The sequence below is a fragment of the Chelonoidis abingdonii genome, chromosome 4, assembly GCF_003597395.2.
Source record: "Chelonoidis abingdonii isolate Lonesome George chromosome 4, CheloAbing_2.0, whole genome shotgun sequence".
Classification (NCBI taxonomy): Eukaryota; Metazoa; Chordata; order Testudines; family Testudinidae; genus Chelonoidis; species Chelonoidis abingdonii.
Window position 1 is genome coordinate 107,314,552 of NC_133772.1, and position 19,577 is coordinate 107,334,128.

At 39.5% G+C, this 19,577-nt stretch overlaps 1 protein-coding gene across 3 annotated transcripts; it reads right to left on the reverse strand.

Moving 5' to 3' along the window:
* Positions 1 to 1,094: 1,094 nt before the first annotated feature.
* On the reverse strand, positions 1,095 to 19,227 carry MBIP (MAP3K12 binding inhibitory protein 1). 3 transcript variants are annotated; one of them, XM_032789986.2, is made up of 9 exons: positions 19,020 to 19,225; positions 14,293 to 14,412; positions 12,350 to 12,571; positions 12,155 to 12,251; positions 10,581 to 10,646; positions 8,115 to 8,267; positions 5,654 to 5,751; positions 2,230 to 2,268; positions 1,095 to 1,647 (listed from the first exon to the last, which is right to left on the reverse strand). In XM_032789986.2, exons 1-9 carry the CDS (start codon positions 19,143 to 19,145, stop codon positions 1,543 to 1,545), a joined length of 1,026 nt encoding a protein of 341 aa, XP_032645877.1. In that variant the 5' UTR covers positions 19,146 to 19,225; the 3' UTR covers positions 1,095 to 1,542. The 3 variants fall into 3 exon arrangements, with proteins under 3 accessions (XP_032645877.1, XP_032645878.1, XP_032645879.1); XM_032789987.2 differs by lacking the exon at positions 2,230 to 2,268 and having other exon boundaries at positions 19,020 to 19,227; XM_032789988.2 differs by lacking the exon at positions 14,293 to 14,412 and having other exon boundaries at positions 19,020 to 19,226.
* Positions 19,228 to 19,577: the final 350 nt, after the last annotated feature.

Sequence of the window (19,577 nt, forward strand, 5' to 3'; positions counted from 1 at the left end):
GCTCTGCCCCCATGGAACAAAGTTGTTTAAGTCTCACTATTGTAATACAGCACATAACACTTATTAGCGGTGATCCCCTCCAAAGCAGTTTCAGGCTGACTTAGCCCTGAGAAACTCAAATGCAATCTGCAGCACCTGGGTCCTTGGCTTGGGATCTGACATTCTGAAGAGATTTCTCCTACCAGGAGAAGATACTCCTGGGAAGACACCTGTAACCACTCAACATTCCACCCATCCCAGGTGTCCTGACTCCCACCCTTCTGCTCTAACCACTGGACTTGCTGTTCTGCAGGTCCAGGCTTGGTGGTTATGAGTATGTGACTCTGCCTGTGTGAACATGCCATGAGTTAGAAGCACAAAGGTTGCACCTAGCTGTGTAACAATATTTAAGAGGAAAAGTGACTGAGTCTAGATTACCTCAGAACAGTAGAGGGCACACAGTTAAGACTTGTGCAACAATGCCACATGGGATACCAATGGCAGGGCTTCCAGAAGCAAAATATTGTTACATTCACATAAACCTCATTGGCGGGAGGGGAGAAAGATTCCCTCATTTGGGAATAATTATCACTTCCAAACCAGATTTAATTGATGTGGGATAAGATACCACAGCTCAAGTTTTTTTTCTTCACATGGATGCAAAACAATTTATTAAAAAAAACAAAAACAAACCCACACTGTTCTGTGTAGACAAGGCCCTACATTCATCTCCTCTCACTGACTTGATATATTTAATCAGTTTATTAAATGAGTGACCTTGTCTAGATTAGGGAATATTTAAAAATGCATTAAGTAGCATTTAAAAAAATTAACTCATGGGTTAACACCTCCTACAGAAATTTTTTTAAGTGTTTAAATCCTAATTAGTTAGTTGTGGTCAGTCTTTACAGGGCTATTGAAAAGTGGGTGCAGTCTACCTCTATACACCTGTGTATGATTTGTCTAATCACATCTTTTTATGTCTAGTGACATAATGGGTGTGTATATATTTCTGAAGCCTGGGAGAAAATGACAAACATTTACCAACACAACTTGCTCTTCCTGTGCATACTCTTGATTTTGTGATACCCTATTTCTTTTTCTAAGATGACAAATTCACTCTCACACAGTACTTTATTTCACAAAATTACTTGTTACTTACATCAACACTAACATTTTAGTTAAGGTAGCCTTTTTGAATATCATTATTCAAAAATTTTTCCCTCTGATCCAGAAAAGCACAGATGGAAATATAGATCTTGCACAGTTAAACTAAAGCAGTTTTTCACAGCTGAATAATAATGTAGATCCTCCTTTACAACAGAAGGGAACAGACTTTTAGAATGCTACTTTCAATGCATTCATCATTTTTTAAAAAAAAACCTAAGGAACTTGATATACATTTTTGGGGCAATACTGTTATAAAATTAAAAGCAAGTTTCCAAAAACATCCAAACGAGAGAATTAATGTATAAGCCTTATTTTCATTACTGAAGTCATCCCAGGTGAAGAGTACTCATATAAGTCTAAGAGTTAAAAAGAGATGAGCTTATTTAGGAAATATCAAAGAAGTTCATCAGCTTCCTTGGACTTTGCTTCATTTGTTTTTCTCAGTAGTGCTTGTTTAAGTGCAGTGATTTTCTCATCAAGTTCAGCCAGTGAATATTTCTGTTTTGGGAAAAAAAACAACTAATAATTTACAGATTGGAACTGCCACACACGTTCAAGCACAGCTTCACATTTTACTACAGGAGTCGTCATTCCATATTGAAACTCTGATGTTTCAGTGCTAAGATAAAAATTTTAAGAAATTTAAGAAAGTTCAGAAATTTTAACAACTGAAGAATTACCTACGGAGATCTTGTAACTACCTCAATTTAGCAGGAACAAAAAAAGGCTGACTATTTGACTCTTAACCATCATTTGTTCTGTTGCCGAACTGCTTTAACAACTGATGAAAACCAGAAAGTTTAGGGTAAGTATCTGACTTCTCAAAAATAGCTACACACTACTGCTTGACAGATTTTCTACTAAAATATTTTTTAAATTTGTGCACTGAAACGTATGTATAACCACATAACTGAAAAACTGGTTTTTGAAGTGAACTCAGTAATCCAACATATAGCTAACTATGCATAGAAAGCAATTATGCTGGCTGTGCACTTTGACAATACTGTAGTAAAATGTGGAACTACTCTGCAGTTATAAGCATTTCATAAATTAAGGTAAGTAAAAGTTAATGGCACTTACGTGGGGTGGTTGGACCTTCCTCCTTTTGCCAGAAAAATTCTAGAGGGAATAAAGATTAAGCACAATCTTAATATATCGAGGCAGATTATGGTGTTGTGAGATCCTAGGCCAGAGCAAGTGGGGGCCCTTCCCTACCCCTTCCACCTGCTTTTCCCCATACCCTGGGATCTTGTCCTGCCTGGTGCTCCCTCTGAGTGGGATGGTGGTGCCCACCACTATTAATATAGCATCCACAGAGGATTCCTTAATAGGATAGAATATCAGGGTTGGAAGGGACCTCAGGAGATCATCTAGTCCAACTTCTTGCTCAAAGCAGGACCAATCCCCAGATAGATTTTTGCCCAAGATCCCTAAATTGCCCCCCTCAAGGATTGAACTCACAACCCTAGGTTTAGCAGGCCAATGCTCAAACCACTGAGCTATCCCTCCCCCCAAAGTCTAAAAGCTACAAGCTCTATTTTTATCACTGATACAGGAGTAAGTCTTCAGTGCACAGAAGGGAATGCTGACCATCATTCCATACATACCAAGAAATCCTCTTCAATTAAGTGAATTTTAGGGGTGGGAGAAATCTCAGGCAAAAATCAATCTACTGCTTTTCCAGAGAACAGCCAGAAGCTGCTCAAACTTCTTTACATTGCACAGCCTGTATACCGAATCATATCCTAAACGAAGACCATCTTTAGAGGTAATAGGGTAGTTTGATATTTAGTGGATGCCTTCCATGCTAGTGTTTCTCACCACTGCTAGTTTCAATGGTGCAAACATTCATGCAGACTACCAATCTACTGCTGGCAGTCTAGGCACTGATCTACACTAGCTGTACCACTGCTACTATAAATTCCACCCAAATAACTACTGGTATCCAAAGAAGATCCCAAAGCACTGTGTGTGGGAAACTCAACATGTTAAGCAGAAAGCTCCCTCCTGTACTACCTTTAATTTCCAAATAGTCTCACGGTGTAGCTCCACGTACAGCACAGAGAAATCCAAGTAAAAACTTAAGGTTATATTTAAAGTATTGCTGTTTTACTCTTTCTACCAGAAAGCTCCCTCTTCAGCTGGTGTCATTAGGAGAGAGATTCTGTCAGGAAGTGAAAATCCAGGGGAGAGGGCCAGTCCATTTTAGTGACACGGGAGGGAGAGCAGGAGAACTGAAGAACAAACATTTTTTTCTCAAGGTAATTAACTGGTAGTAACAGCCAAGGCAGGGTTCCCTCCTTTGCCCACTCAGTATACCCTCACTATCAATCCCATCAGCAGTTCTGCAAGGTAACAGCTGAATCCCAGGCCTCTTCTCTCTCTGACAGACAACCTGTGGAACTCCTTGCCAGAGGATGCTGTGAAGGCTAAGACTATAACAGGTTGAAAAAAGGAACTAGATAAGTTCCTAGAGGATAGGTCCATCAATGGCTATTGGGCAGGGATGGTGTCCCTAACCTCTGTTTGCCAAAAGCTGGGAATGGGCAATGGGATGAATCACTTGATGATTTACCTGTTCTGTTCATTCCTTCCTAAACACCTGACATTGGCACTTTTGGAAGACAGGATATGGGTCTGGACAGACCTCTGGTCTGAACCAGTATGGCCATTCTTATGTTCTCCCTTAAACAGGACAGATGGCCTTGTTGGGTACCTACTTCAGTCCCCTGCAAATGTCCCTTTCCCTCTTCTGAAATGCAGGATTTCTGCCTCTACAAGCTTCCTCAGTGGCCTGGATTCCCTTTCCTGAAGAAGGGAGCCTTCAGGCAGGGCACTTTTGAGCTACTTGCCTCCATCCTCTGTAGCTTCTACCCTAACCAGATTGCTGTCTCCTACATTTCCAACGGGAAGCTGAAGCCCCCTAGGGGGGTAAAAAGATAAATTAAAATTTGAAAGTTTAATGTGCAGCCCAAATGTGTATTTTACTGGCTAGGAATTTCAAATATGAGTTAAACTAAAGAACTGGATCCCAGAATCAGACACTTGTTGAAAAGGCCTATATTACATGAAGTTTTGAATCACTCTCAATAACAGTTCTATGTATTTATAAAAAGACATTCAACTTGAAGCTAATCAGTTTCAAAACTTTTAGCTACCAATATTCCAAATAAGAGTTCTGTAACTAGGCATTAGAGAAACCTCTTTTCCAGTTTCACTCTGTCCATGTGCTAGTTTTTTGTGAAGCCAGTTCAACTGTTTCCTGCTGTGGTTTAAGCCTTTCATATAGTGCAAAAATAGAGTCTTTGATGCACCTATATACTTTCTTTTTACTTAACTATGCACTGTTGTGCTGGGGGAAGCATTAAATTTGTTTGCTAATTTTCCATATTTCAGAAAGACAAATATACACAACTCACTGTTTATGCACACTTACTGACAGAATTTGGTCTGAAGACTAGCTTAAAAAAAAGCATTGAACGACAAAATAGATAATCTCCAAGCAATTTATCTATCTTCCCGTGCTATTGTCTGTCATCCCTTCCCTATTCCAGAATTGCCAATTTCAAGAGCTTGAAAATCACGATCATTTTTCAGACAGTTTTTTCAGTCTCTTGATTTTTGAACCTCCTCCTGCCAATTCCCACTGTGAGAGATAATTAGTTTTGCCAACACTCCCAAATTCATTGGGAAAGGTGATTTTTGGCCTCTGCTATAGAAGCTCTCACCCCCATCTCCCCATAACTTTCCCAGCAATTAATTCTGTCTTCCACCATCACTTCAGCTCCTATCAGGCCCCCTCAGTTCAGCTCCCCACATTAGCCTCACTTCTGCTCCTCCTAGAATTCTTCACACCCCTCTCCCAAGTTTGGGGAAGCTGTAGCAGGGTCCCCTCTTCCCCTTCACAGGCTGGCAGATTGGGGGAGGTGCAGTGGGGTCCCCATTCCCCCCCTTATTCCAAGCTCAGTGCCACAGAAGGGGAGGGAGAGGAGCGGAGGTATCATCCTGTCCATCTTTCTCACAGGAGGGAGTGGAACCGCTTTGAGCTGCATGGCTCTTTGCTGTTCTCACAGGAGAGGAGAGAGCAATTAGAAGGGATTTGCTCTGCAAGGGTGCTGGAACTTCTTGTGTCATTGAGAAAGGAGTCCCAGCATCTCCTGAAACCTTGTCACTTGCAAAAAAAATAAAACAAAAAACATTGTGAGCTGGCAATAGTGCTGTTCCTCACACCAGTTCTGAACACTAATTCTCTATGGCCGTTAAAATGTAACCATATTGGGTATAAAAGCAAGAGTCACCACAATGAAAATCATACTTTTGCTCAATTTAAGTTTTTGTAGTTTAGAAATTTCATATTTCTATGGAAAAGTGTTCATGCAACTATCAAAATAGTATCTACCAATATAACTTCATAAGATCTATTTCCTATATCAAAGATTTAAGAAAACAAAGACCTAAACATATTTAGGTGTGCTGAATAATGGAAGTTAGAGAGATTACTTACCACAGATAGAAAATATTCAGGGGACATTCCTTCCAACTCAAGAATTTTATCTTCAAGCTTTTTAATTCTCTGATAAATATCTCTAGGTACTGGACCACCTTGATGTAACAATCGAAATAGGAAGAGTCAGGAAACCATCTGAATAACTAACATTACTATAAGCTTAAACTTCATAGTAGGGCTTGAATAATTCACCTACTAGCCAGAAGATGAGACGAAAAAGGCGGGTGGGAAAATAGGGGGAAGAGTAACCAATATGGTCTGATGAGAAGCCAACCCCTATTCAGCTGCCAGGAGAGGAAATGTTGCTGGAATTTCTACTAAGGTGCTGTTCCTGGGCCCCGCGTGGAAGCTCATTCATTAGCCTCCAATGTGTGGTGAATTTAAAATTCCATCCTCTCTACCTAGTGGGAGGGGTAAGATTTGCCACTTTCTATTCTGCAGCTGCAAAGAAGGAATCTCAGCTTCTTTACCCTTCTCCTATGTGGTTTTTTTTTTTGGGGGGGGGGGGAAGAGGAGGAAGGGGGAAGAGGAGGTTGGTGCCTCAGTAACTCTAGTCCCTGTCTCCATCTCATTGCTTCACAAAAATGCAGGAATATGAAACTGAAGCTAGCAGTGTTTTGAAAGGCAGCAGTCATACTGACTAGTGTGCAGAGGTTTTGGAACTGCCTGCAGAGCTATGAGCAGAGGTACTGGAGCTGTCTGCAGATGACACATGAAAGTTATCTTTCCAATCCCCAGGGCTAGAAATTGTTTTTAGTGAATGTAAGTTCTGCAGAAATTGATGACTTAAGCACTAGTGGTGGTTGGACAAATGGATTTTTTGAGACATACTTTAGTTCTAAAGCCCTTTATAGCTTAGAACAGCAATGATTTTGAAAAACAAAAATTAACCTTAAAAGAAACTTAAGTCCCTCTTCATGCATGTTGCATCTAGGATTTAAAAAAACAAAAACCCACACAGTAGGCTACAGGAGACTTAAGACTGGTAAATTTTAAACGGCAAACCCATTAGTTAATAGCATATATTTTACTCTATTCATTAATCTTCTGTTCATTCTGATGTCTGGTTGCACATGGGCAGCTATTAGCAGGTGCCTCATGCACCACCATTCTACTGATTATGTGGAAACCTACAATCCCATGTGGTGGTGCACCAAGAATCACCACTGCAAACAGGACACAGCTAACGACCATCAGCAGAGAGCAAGTGGTGACTAGGTTAGACCTATGGGTCTAACTATAGATATCCAGAACTGCACTGGAGGGAATTCACCACTAGAAGTGAAAGAACAGGCATCCTGACAACAGTTGCCTAATTCACTGCAGGGGAAGGGGCTATATTGTGGAGGAGCAGGGTCAGGGGAGAAGAAGGGTTTGAAAAAGCGTGCTGTTTCCTGGGATTTTACCACAGCATCTTGGGCTATGACTCAGCTGTCTCGTTCATGTACTAAATAGAACGGACCATACAAAAACATGCAACGTGATGAGGCAGATCTTATAGTACATGGCAATCTATAAATTGGATAAGTATTTAGCCCAGTAGCAGCTTTCAGGATGAAAGGTAAACGTGTGGTACACTGGAGACATGTCATCTGTTTTTTTTTGTTTTTTTTTTCAAAGTAGTAACTACATGGCCCCATCATGCTTTTATTCCCTCTATTGGCTGCCCATCCACATCTTTACCTTACATCATTTCCAGCTCTGATTTGATTCCATTAAAGAATCTAGCCCAACCCTTGCCAAGGCAGTATTGAAATAAGCATTAAAGCTGTGGTTGAGCTTTAATATTCTTCTCTACTTCTCTACTTTTGGAGCACACACAGACCGTATTCGAAAAGCCAGTCACAAAATGTCATAGCAAGTCCTGGTCAGGGTTTCAAAGTTTTTCTCCCTGTTTCCCCTTATGGTTGGGAAAGTTTTCTTCCTTCAAGGCTTCTCTCTGCTCAGCAGCTATTTAAAACTGCTCCCCTCTCACTCCTCCTAGTGCTGCTGTCTTTTACTGCAGTGGCAGTAGAAGGGTAGGAGTGCTAGGAGAGAGCTACTCTGACCGCTGATGAGCAGAGATCAACCCTGCAAAAATCCCCACCCCCCTTTTTACTCCTCTGAAACAAGAAGCAGGGAGTGGGTGTCTAAAGCAGGTCATACTGTGACACCTGGGGATTACCTGTGCAGTTGCTAAGAGAGGAGAAAGATGAACTTGGGGCTTTTCTCAAGGCTGTTGACTTGGCCAGGAGTTCAGTGGAGATGGATAGGAACTGAGTTGAGACTGAGACAGCTTGCAGTGTTTCAGCTGGCCTGATCCTTAGAGAGAAAATTCTGCCACCTACTACTACAGAGATGTGCTGAAAAGCATGCAATCTACAGTCAGACTGAACTTGAAACCTTGCCTAACTGTACTATATTAGTGATTACACTACAATTGAATCTTAATTACACAATTAAAGCATATGGTACAAACCTGTTTGTAACCGTAAATGAGCTTCAATGTTTTGCAGTCTTTCCTCTACCGCTTGATTTCCACAGTCACGAAGCAGGATATTTGCTTTATGACTGGACCCGTGTGTTCCTTCAGATCTAGTCTGGGGACCATAGGTATTGACAACTCTGGAAACTAGGTTAAAAGAGGTTACACGATTACCACATAGGCACACATAGTCAACTTCTCATATCAAGAACTATTTCATTTAAGTAATAATGTAATGTTTTTAATCAATGATGGTTTTTTTAATACAGTAGTTTTACTAACTTCACTGTGATAACCAAGCTAACTTTTCTACAACTTTTAATGTGATGAAAGTCCCAAAGACACTGAAGACTAGAGGTTCAATAAAATGCATTTCCTAAACTATGCTGCCTAACTAAAAAGTTAAGTATGGATAAAAATAACTCAAAGCATTAATTTGCCTCAGATAAAGAGTGGCAATTTCTCTTCACACTTCCATGGGCAAACATTCAAGAATGTTTTGAGTCAAGTTTTTATTTGTCTTTTAGCTGCTAATCTCAATAACAGTAGATTAGTAGCTGAAAAACAAATAACATCCAATCTAAATTAATGATTGGCTAGAGCTAGTGTGAGTGGGAAGCAAAGTCAAGAAAAAGCCATGACCTAACATTATGGGATGCATTACAACTACCACTATGTTAACAAGTAGAATATAGGAGGAGAAACAACTACAAGAATTAGCAGAAATATTAGCAGAAATATTAGCAAGGGAGTTCTCAATGTTGTGTTGTTTGGGTTTGCAACTTGAAAGTCTGGTTGGATCCTTTGCTGCTTCTGGATGCTCACATAGCTGTGGCCAAGCATGTTTTTTTCCAACCAAGTCAAAATCTCTTGACCAATCTGTGTATCAAAGTCCACAAATAACATTATCCATTCTTCCGGGTGGTCTTACTGCACTATGCTGTACCTGAACACCATTCAGGAAACTTCAGATGGTGCAGCATGCTGCTGTAGGCTTACTGAGCATTTCAAGCAGAGAGCATATTACACGTGTGCTCCAGAGTCTGCATTGTCTTTGTTTCCAATTCTTTTCCAGGTGCAAATAAATGTGCTGGTTTTGACCTATCAAAAGGTCTGAACAGTATGGGTCTGGGCAACCTCTTCAATAATACTGTGCTGAAGTCAAGACACTTCAGCTAACAAAAGAAGGGACCTTAACTCTGGGCCTCACTTCTCCAATCTCCCTCCTGGCACAACAGAAAATGGTTAAGCTTTGCAACATGCTATGACGCTAATCCACTGTATTATCCTAGACTTTTTCTAAAAGGGTGATTGAGTGGGTAGCACAGGTAGACTTTCAATTTTCAGAAGGGGAGGTACTTTTATTGTTGTATTTCAAATAAGTTGTACATGTGCCTAGACAGCACTGATCAGGCACATTTTTGCACACTTAATTTCAGCACTTGGTCAATTCCCTGCTCTTCCAGACTTCCTGTGTGACTTTTGGCAAAGCACTTAGCCTCTTTGTGTCTGGACAGCAGTACTTCTCTACCTCCTGTGGTGGTGGGAGAATTAAAGACTGTGGTATTCAGATATTACAGTGATGGAGGCCATATAATTCCCTAAATAGACAGAGTACAAGGATTATTTTATACACCTCTTTTTTCTATTTTTCCCCAGTTTCTCCCCCCAAAAAATCTCAAAGGGGGGGAAATCTTGCTTGCTGGGTTGTCCCCTGCCATGCCATGCTGCTGTACCCTCTCCATTATCAGAACAGTACTGGGAGGAGATGGCAAGGGTTTAAGACCTCCCACAACATTGACCAATAAACTAAGTGGGGATGGAGAAGAGATCAACACCTTCCATTCAGGATGGCTGGGGCAGTCTCTTCTTTCTCATCTGGCAATGCCCACTCAGCCGCAAGGGAAGGAGCATTTAATAGCTGAGCAACCTCTGTGATGATGAAGAAAATGTAAAGCCTTGCAGTACAATAATTCTGTAATTATAACTTAAGCTGGGCTTGCCTCCCATTTCAATACAACTACTTTGATTAGAGGGACATTCACAATTTTTAAAAAAAATCAATTCCTTAGCAATATTGCTAAAATGAATTTAGAATGTTAAATGCAAATAATTCTAAAATTTTTCACCTAAAAACTGATATTTTTGGTTTCTTTTTTTAATCTTTCAGACAATGAAGACAGACTATTTTATTTTTTGCTTCTGGTAAAACACACCTTTAGGTTCTCATGCATTAGCACCATGCTGCTGGCTTTGGGGTGGAAACTTTGCAGGGGGAATGATTCAAAACTGGTTTTATTAGACTGAAAGTCAATATAAACGTTTCCATGATATTTTAATGTTGTATACAAAAAGTACACATTTCAGTTGAGCCACATTTGATCTGCCATTGTCCCCACCTGGACAGCGTTCACTGTGGCAAATATATTTTGAAGACAAAGTACATAGATTACTTCTTACCCTTTACATGACTCTTAAATCCAGGATAAGGTGTGAAAACTGCATCTGTTCTGGCACAGCTGTTCTCTAAGGAAATTAAAGAGAGACCTTGAGTGCATATTTGTAAATTAAAATGCTCTGACCACTGGCTTTTTGCACACCAAATTTAAATTCCTCTTTCTCCAAGGTATGAAAGGCCTAGGCCCCAGTCCTGTGAACACTTATACACATGTGGACCAATTGAGTTCAATGGGACTACTCACTTGTATAAAATTATTCATGTGTAAACATCTGCAGGATTAGAATCATAACCTGTTCCAATCTACTTGTGTTTTAATTGCCCTCATCTCCTTGGTCCATTTGTTTCTCCATATCTTCTACTCATTGCTTCCTTTGCTTTCCACCCCTACTTTAGGTTTGGTTTTCTGTCTCTGTCCATAAACCCTTCTTCCTCTTCTTAAAGTCCCTCCTTAAAGCTAGTTTCTTCCATGAATCCTTTTTAGTGTAGAGTATAGCATCTTGTTCCACTTTCCCTTATCTATATTTGTGTCTTGTGGCTTGTTATTATTAATAGTAGTAGTATTGTAGCTTGTAAAATTTTAGCACCTGCCTCCCGCCCTGCTAAGAACAGAGCCCATCTCTCATTTCCTTTCATATTCTAGCATTTGTATTTTATTCTTGTCCATGTATTTAGAGCAATATTAATGTTTTATAATAAAATGAGCACAGAAGTTCTAGAATCAGCTCTTATGCATGTAAGCTTACTTAATATAACTTTAAAAAGTGACATTTTATTATCTAGCACCTCTTAAACAGTCTAACCTTTTAACATTTCTGAACGTTTGTCTAACTTTTTAGAATGTTCTTCATTCCAACACTTTATGAAATTATAAAAAACAGTGATCTTTGAGATTTAAAACATGGCATAAACAACAATTACTTACGTGATATCTGAGTAAACAGATACTGAGAGGAAACTAGAGGACATAGGAAAACTGTGGTATTTTACTCCTTATTTACAAATAAATCTCTTCAACACTTCCATAATTGTTTTACTCTAGATATCATCATTAAGTAGGACACATTTAAAAAAAAAACAAACTTAAGACCCTTCACATTTTTTCTTTTAATTCAACCCTCTAGTAATTTAAATAAGTTACAATGAAATATATTCTCTTTTAATCAAACTAACATTACACTTCTCTAAGTTTAGACTTTCAATATACAATTGGTAAGACATTATTTGCACTGCAATTCTCCTGTATTAACTTAATTTAGTATTACTTTATAAAGTTATTGTAATTGTTGACTTTAAAAAGGAAGTATGTTCATTAATGAGAGCATCTGATTATAGACTCTGCAGTTTAAATATAGCAACAGCTCTTCTCCATCAGTAGGGACTCCATGAAACTTAGAAAGACAAGACTAGTATTGGGAGAGTAATCTCTGCATTTTGTCTATCCAATTTCCACATCACATGTACAAATGGTCTTCATTTTAAAAATGAAGTTAAGTTTTTGGTTTTTAAATATAAATAACATTTTAAAACAAATGTTTAAATTGATAGGAAGATTAAACTCTGGTTGGATAATTACCTTGATTACAATCAATAACATTGCAAAATTCCCTGACATTATTTTCATTGATCTCAGCTTGTTTCCTCTCAATGAAGGCTGATATCCTCCTGTCAATCTGCAGGTAATAAACATGGTGACATGTATCTATTTCATTGTTGTAATTCAAAGTGAAGGAAAGGGCATTTCTCAAATCTAGGCAAGATGGTCACTTACTTCCGCTTTTCCAGCTTTTATCTGGACCACCTCTGAGTCAAAATTAATATGAGCCTCTTTCAGATCTCCTGAATCATAACTTGCATATTTTTCTTCTATCTGTGAGGTATTATCAGATAACTTTGAATTTGTATCCAACTTCCTGCCTTCTGTTTTATCTGCCTCTTCAACAGGGATTACATTTTCCTCTTTAATCATTGACTGGAGTTTTTCTAAAAGAGGCTGAAACAAAAAAGGATATATGGTAGGATTCAAAATGGCAACATGCTTCTCATTACAATTTCTAAAAAAGACTGGCTAAAATAATTTGAGACACCACATAATGTCAAGCTGATATACAATCCAATAAAAAACTAAAAATATAGTACTTCCAAATTTTATGCCCTTATGACCACAGCCTGTTACAAGTTTGTATATGAGAAATTGAAAACGTCCAAAATGTCTGAGCAAATCTGTCTGCTGCTCATCTGTTATAAAGCAAATCAAAGCTTCAGCCTTCGCCACCAATGACACTTAATTAACATGTCATTCAGATGCCTACTCAGAACACTAGGGCTTAGTATTTTTCCTCCTTAACACGAGAGTCAATGCTCTCACTCTGTAAAGCCCTTACTTTATCACTACATCACTAGAGATTCTCCACTTGAAACTGCAGTTGCCCAAAGTGTATGAGACAACACAGACACGAAATATATAGGTGTTATGCTAAACAATCATGCTTTCCGTGATATGGCTGATTACCTACTTATATTATAAAATTAAATGAGAGAACGCACTGGTAGCCGTAGCAGCAAAATAAATGCTTATCATTCTACTGGATGTTCCTGCACAAGATGTAAAAACAAAAGCCTATCAAAAATAGTTGTACTACATGTCTCCCCCCTCTTCCCCCACACCCCTACACACACTTAAGTCTTCCCTGAATTTTATAGCTTCTTTTTCCCCTACAAAACTAGGATTAACTTACTTATAACAGGACAATTTCTACCAGTTTAGTTTCCTGAAAAGGAATGAAATTAGTATGTCTAAATTCAAGGAGACTGCAAGTAATTTTTACTGGCTTTTAATCTTGCATTTTGTCTTTTTTTTCGTTTGTCTTATTAGACTCTGTGTAGAACAAAGGCCCTTTTTTATCCTGTAAACTAGCAAGTTAACAAGTTCCTCTAATTTTACCCTGTCTCCCCCCAAATACAATACACTTGGAATCATTCACTGAACAGATAAAATGAAAAACTGAAATGTATTCAAATCACCACCTTCTTCAGATGTCAGACCACGATGCGGCAAGGGCTCAATTCTGTTTAGCTATTGACTGTCCAAAACAACCAAAAAAAAAACAACTAAATTATAGTGTATTTGCTACTTCTGATAGGGCCAAAAAGTTTCAAATAGTTAAGAAAAATGCAGTGACTGGCTACTTGGCAAAAATGGGACATGTCAAAGAAATTACTTTCTTGTTAAAACCTATGCTGAAAATATGTTTAATTGCAGTAAGACACTCCAGGATGTGTCATGCTGGGATAATGTCACTTCTTGAACCACTGAAAGCACTCCATGAGCCTCAAAACTCACCCAAGGCATGGAATCATTATCATAGTATGACACACACCTGCCGTGTCTTATTGCTTAATTATAACCCACCATAGATGGAAATGTATTGAATTTACAATGCAAGTCTAGAAATCAATGGGGCTGCATTTGTTCAATCCGCTTACCCATAGTGTCCTCGCAGGCTATTCCCACAACTGTTCTGACAACTCCTGTAAGATAACAGGTTTGAGAACCTATGAAGTGTAGTGGAATCCCAAATGTATAATATATTTGCATGCTTCACAGTACTTCACTACTAAATCAAAACAACTGAAATTATGCAGTGCATATAATCTAGCTACTTTAAACTTGACCAAAGAGATCAGCATTTAAGTGTACAATAAAATATTTACCTGCAAATATAAAATATGTTGCTGAAGTGCACTAAAGAGCAATGTAGGCTGGAGTGCCAAAGTACTTTGAAGCTTGCTCCAATCGATTACAATTTTCACCACATCATCTCCAAGGTTAAGCTTCAAAAGGGAAAACAAGCATCATTACAAAAATTACATCATTATGCTGTATTACAGAATGTCAGAAGTATATGGGACTTCTATGGGGTAACAAAAATTCTCAGCCTGTTGACTGCATTTTTGTGAGAAGAAGAAGAATGGTTAGTCTTGCACTGAAACTTCAGTTGTAACTGACACTCCTCAAATAAATCACTATGTATGTTTGCACGAAGTCTGATTTTTTTTTTAAAAAAAGTCTTTAGTTAATGCCATTTTTATTGCATTAATTTAGCCTTTTAATCTCTGTCAAGAGTTAAGTCAGTCCATCAAATCAGCTTCTATCAACTGTTACAATAAAATACTTTATTACTGTAGTTTGCTTTTATTTTAGCTGGTTTAACAGCATAGCTAGTGACAAGACCAAGCTGCCAATATGCTTGTTTCATAGAGATTATTGCTTTGCAAACAGTGAGACAAAAATAGGTAAAATGTGTTTGTTTACTAGTATGTTTAAATAAACTATAGCCTTGATTCTGAGGTGTGCTGAGAAGTGTGGGCACTAAGCATGCTTCCAGATCAGGTTTTAGACTAAAAAGAATGTAAATTGTATTTTCTTTTGCAAGAAGCCTACATAAATAATCTTTACCAAACCCTAGGTTAAGCAAAATGCAGACTGTGCAGCAGGACCTTCTCCACCCCATGAAATCTACTTCAAAAATCAAAGTTTAAACTTTCTATGCAACTGAACCATTGCAAACTCATACTACATAAACAAATGCCCTGAGATTATACTCTTTAGCGAAAACAATGATGTACAATTTACAGATTATGCACATATTGAAGTTAGCTTTTAGAAACTGTTGATCATGCATCTATTAAACCTCTAATCAATGTGCATGTTTATAAAAATAATTTCATTTTACACTACACTTTTTGTTGTTAATCACTAATGAAATATATGCACACTCTTCATTTCCACCTTTATTGTTGTTTCAATAAAACTTATTCTCACAGGGCCTAATCCTGAGAAATAGCAAGCACTTGGCAACTCCCACCAAAATCAAATAGGTTGTTTTCCAACCAAATAAGGCATTAAAAGACTCCCCAAAAGTGAATGAGTTCTATCCTTAGGCATAATTCCTATTTAAATCAACAGGGGTTACATGACTCAGGGACTCTCAGAATCAGGTCCAGAATTCCTAATTCATTCACACACTTGCGCTGCTTGATCAATGTGATGCTCACAAATAGTGCAAGCTCTCAGTTTTTTAAAAGAAAATTAGACTACAGCTAGCTAGATGATTGAGCTTGCATACCTGAAGCACAATACCTTTAACATATCCTCCTGTGCGCCCCCTCGCCCCCCAAAATAGTAGGGACCAGTTAATGGCATCAAATGTAGGTAAGAAAACAGATAATTTTTTAAAGGGCTGACAATTGAAGATTGAAATAAGCAAAAATACATCTAACGCACAACATACGTAGGGAGAATCAAATGTGAATAAAGTAAACAGAATGCTAGCAATACATTAAGAGGCAAAGCAGTCAAATATTAAACTACTTTACATATGTGCAGTGAAAACAAGAACCACAATAACAGTGTTATATCTAAACAAAATATGAACCTGATCCTGCATCATTAAGCAGGTACCATTCCCATTCCAGTTCTGCTTGAGTAAATGTGCAAGATCAGAGAACAAGCCAATACATGGGAAAGGAGATGGGAGACTCACCAATTCTTAGAGGCAGAAAAACTAGTGAAATAATGAAACTGTATTTTTCTTCTTACTCAGCACCAAAATTCTAAAAACTAACAACAAGTCACAACAGGTTCAAGCTTTCCATCTTTTGGTTCAGCTAGATATGATATATCCAGTATTTTTAGATATATTTAAAGCAAGGCTTTATTCTTTTTGGTATTTAACCTGCACATACTGTATCAGGAAAATTCATGTTTTGGTAAGCATGCTCATTTTGAACTTTTATTTCCTTAAGAAAGTGAAACTTAATGTATATTTTATTTAGCTCATGAGATTATTTATCTACATCTATGGTGCTAATCAGGCATACATGCATACACACAGTTTGTGTAAAATGTTTCCATAAAAGTAGTACACAATACACACTTTGGATATAGTTACTTATAGTGTCTGCCAATAGTCAGTGGGAGTACATATACCACATATTATACATTAAAAAGAGTACTCCTCAACAATCCCTCTTTTCAAATAGTCACAGCAACAGTTGTATGCTTCACGTGATATTTTGGGGCTCCTATTTAGGCAGTTCAAAGTGCAGAAACTTAGCAAGATTTCTGAATGGGAATAATTTAGGGATAAACAGTTAAAAATGGTAAGTGAAAAGGTTAGGTTCTTTTGTTCATAGTCATGCTTTAGTCATCTTCACCTAATTTACACTGTGTGTACTACTTCACTGATAAATACTGAATAAGCAAATTAATATCATAGTAATGCTTCCTCTTGCCTTAACAGCACTTGTAAGGACTGTCATAGACTGAAATGTTGTAGTTTCTGCAACTACTACACTAGCATTGGCTGACATCTATTTTGTTGCAGTTGACGGTGACTTTAAGTCACTCCATCACAATGGATATCCCTATGGCTCGAAACAACATCAGACTAGCAATTTTTAGACAAGATACCCCTGTTGTGGCAGCAAACCACTGTCATTAAATTCTATGAAATCAGCATATGGACCTTACTACACATGTGCTACTAGGCCCAGAATCTAAAATGCAGCCCTGTAAGTAGCCAAGCTTTGGGTAACCAGTGAAGTACTGAATAAGGGACAGAGATTCAGAGAGAAACCATTTTTAAAACAATAGTAAATGCAAGGATTTAAGCTGTTACATAGGGTGTGTCATCTTTAGCATCAAGTACCTAGTTTACATTACATATATGTTCCAGCTCCTGTTTTTTATATACGAGGCCAACATTTCTGCAGTGTTGAGAAGCACAAAAGGAACAAGTATCAGAGAGGTAGCCGTGTTAGTCTGGATCTGTAAAAGCAGCAAAGAGTCCTGCTTTTAGACGTCTATAAGGTGCCACAGGACTCTGCTGCTTTTACAAAAGGAACAGTGCTCTTTATGTTCCATCACCACTGTTATATGCATGTTACTGTAATTTTTTTCTTCACTCGTTCAGTTGTTGTGATTAGTGAAGATTTATGGATCCTGTACACAATACAAAGGGAAGCTTTTGTGTAATGCTAGCGTGATGCATCTACTACTTAACACATTACCACCTCTAAACACTGTATAAACATTAATCAATCCACACAGCATTCCTATTAGAGAGACAGGCCAGTGTTGTTACAGATAGAAAAAACTGAGATACATAAAGGTTAAGGCCCAAGTTTTCAGACCCTTTATTTTGGGTGCCTCTATATTTGAGTGCTTCGATAACTATGGTCTGATTATTAAAGGTACACAATAGCTGCAGCACCCACTTGAAATGGCAAGAGAGAAGACTTGGTTTTGCCAATACCAAAAAATGTCAGATAACGTTTAATAGCTCGACTGAGGACTAGTTGGGGAAAGTTGATATCTATTTTACAAAAAGATTAAGAAAATGTTTGAAGTTGTATATATTTTTCTCCCTCTCACTCACCCTTCAAATGTAGCTTCTAATCTTAGGCCCTAAACACTTGTGCATGGTTTAACTTCACAAATTTGAGAAGTTCCACTCATGGGCTCACAGGATTGGGATTGTAAACAATTTGAGGCAAGGACTGTGTCTGCCTGTGGACCCTGATCTTGATCACAGGCTCTGAGCACTACTATAATATCACCATTTAATGACAGTGGGCTCTCCTCACCTCTAAAAACATACTCTAGATTTTAAAATTGAAGCCACTTCTAAAAATATGGCTCAAAGAAACTTGCTCATGCCCCACAACAGCAGAACCAAGCCAAAAGTCTAAGTAGTTCTAACTTCAAGTGTCCTGATTTTTCCCCCCCAAGTTATAATGGACTACTTAATGGTTTGTGGACAACATTCATACTAACCTGCTGTGTGTGATAAAATCTACACACTTTCTCATAGGAAAAATATTTCCTTCATAAACAAATTCATAAATTTAGGCATATATTTCACAGGCCATAGTCACTTTTTTTTAAAGCCACAGTTAACAGCAGCACGTTTGCTTTGCTGTTAATATGAAACGAAGTAGTAATGAGAGTCTGCACACTATCCATCGCTCAAGCAGCAGCAAGATATCTGATCCTTGGTAATAGCAGGTACTAAACGACCATGAAAGCAATCCCAGATGAAAGGATCTTCCCTCAGATAAGGGAGCCTTTACTGGATTATGAATTGCAAGTCGATTTCTCACCAAATAAACCCAAACTGTCCTATCTTTCGCCGCCCCCCCAGGCACACCCCCTGCTGCCCTTGGTTACTACTTTCATCCCCTCTCCCTGGACAGCTGCTGTCGTACCCACCCTCCTGAGGGGTCTCCCCCCACCACGCCCCCCTGCCTGTGACTCTGCTGCTCCGCCCCAAACGGGGCCCACCTCCCATGCCCCTGCCAGCAGGGACTCGCCCCAACCCCTACGCAGCTATTGCTGCAGGGTCTCGCCGCCCACCCACCGCTCTGCTCCCACTGACCTGCTCCGTCAGCCTGGGCAGGGAGCGCAGGGCGCCGCTCAGCACCTCCCTGGCGGCCGAGGCGGCGAGAGTCTCCGGCGTGTGCGCATCAGGCTGACACTGGCTGGACTCCCCTACAGCAGCCATGATCCCCGGCCAGGCTGCCGGGGCCGTGACCGGGACCACGCCTCCGCCGTCGCTCTGAGATGACGAGTCCGGCGGGCGGCCTCACCGCAGCGGAGTGCCGGATCTGTCCCCGCCCACAGGCCCGACTGACGGGCGGAAGGGCCAATCCTCGACTCCGCTCTGGGCCGGGGTTGCGCTGGGTAGTGGGGCCTGCTGAGCCCCGGGCGAGTCGGCGGGGTTCTATCGAAGTAGGGCGTGGCCCGCTAGCAGAGCCCACCTCTGGCACGGAGTGGTGCCGACCAGTGCTTGGCCCATGCCTGCCCCGGGACTGGGGCGGGCTCTGGCTTTGCCATCCAGTGGGTTCAACCCCCCTGAGTCAGTCAGGCCCCTGCGGGCACCATGAGACTGGCTTTAAAATCGTGACCCAGTACGTGCGGGGGTCTTGGCTTCGCG

Excerpts from the sequence above, each read along its gene's own strand:
- MBIP (XM_032789986.2), bottom strand. The coding sequence starts at position 19,145 with ATGGCTGCTGTAGGGGAGTCCAGCCAGTGTCAGCCTGATGCGCACACG. Across the intron at positions 12,252-12,349 it reads TAAAAGCTGGAAAAGCGGAA|ATTGACAGGAGGATATCAGC; the intron begins GTAAGTGACCAT and ends TATTACCTGCAG. Across the intron at positions 5,752-8,114 it reads TCATTTACGGTTACAAACAG|GTGGTCCAGTACCTAGAGAT; the intron begins GTTTGTACCATA and ends TGTTACATCAAG.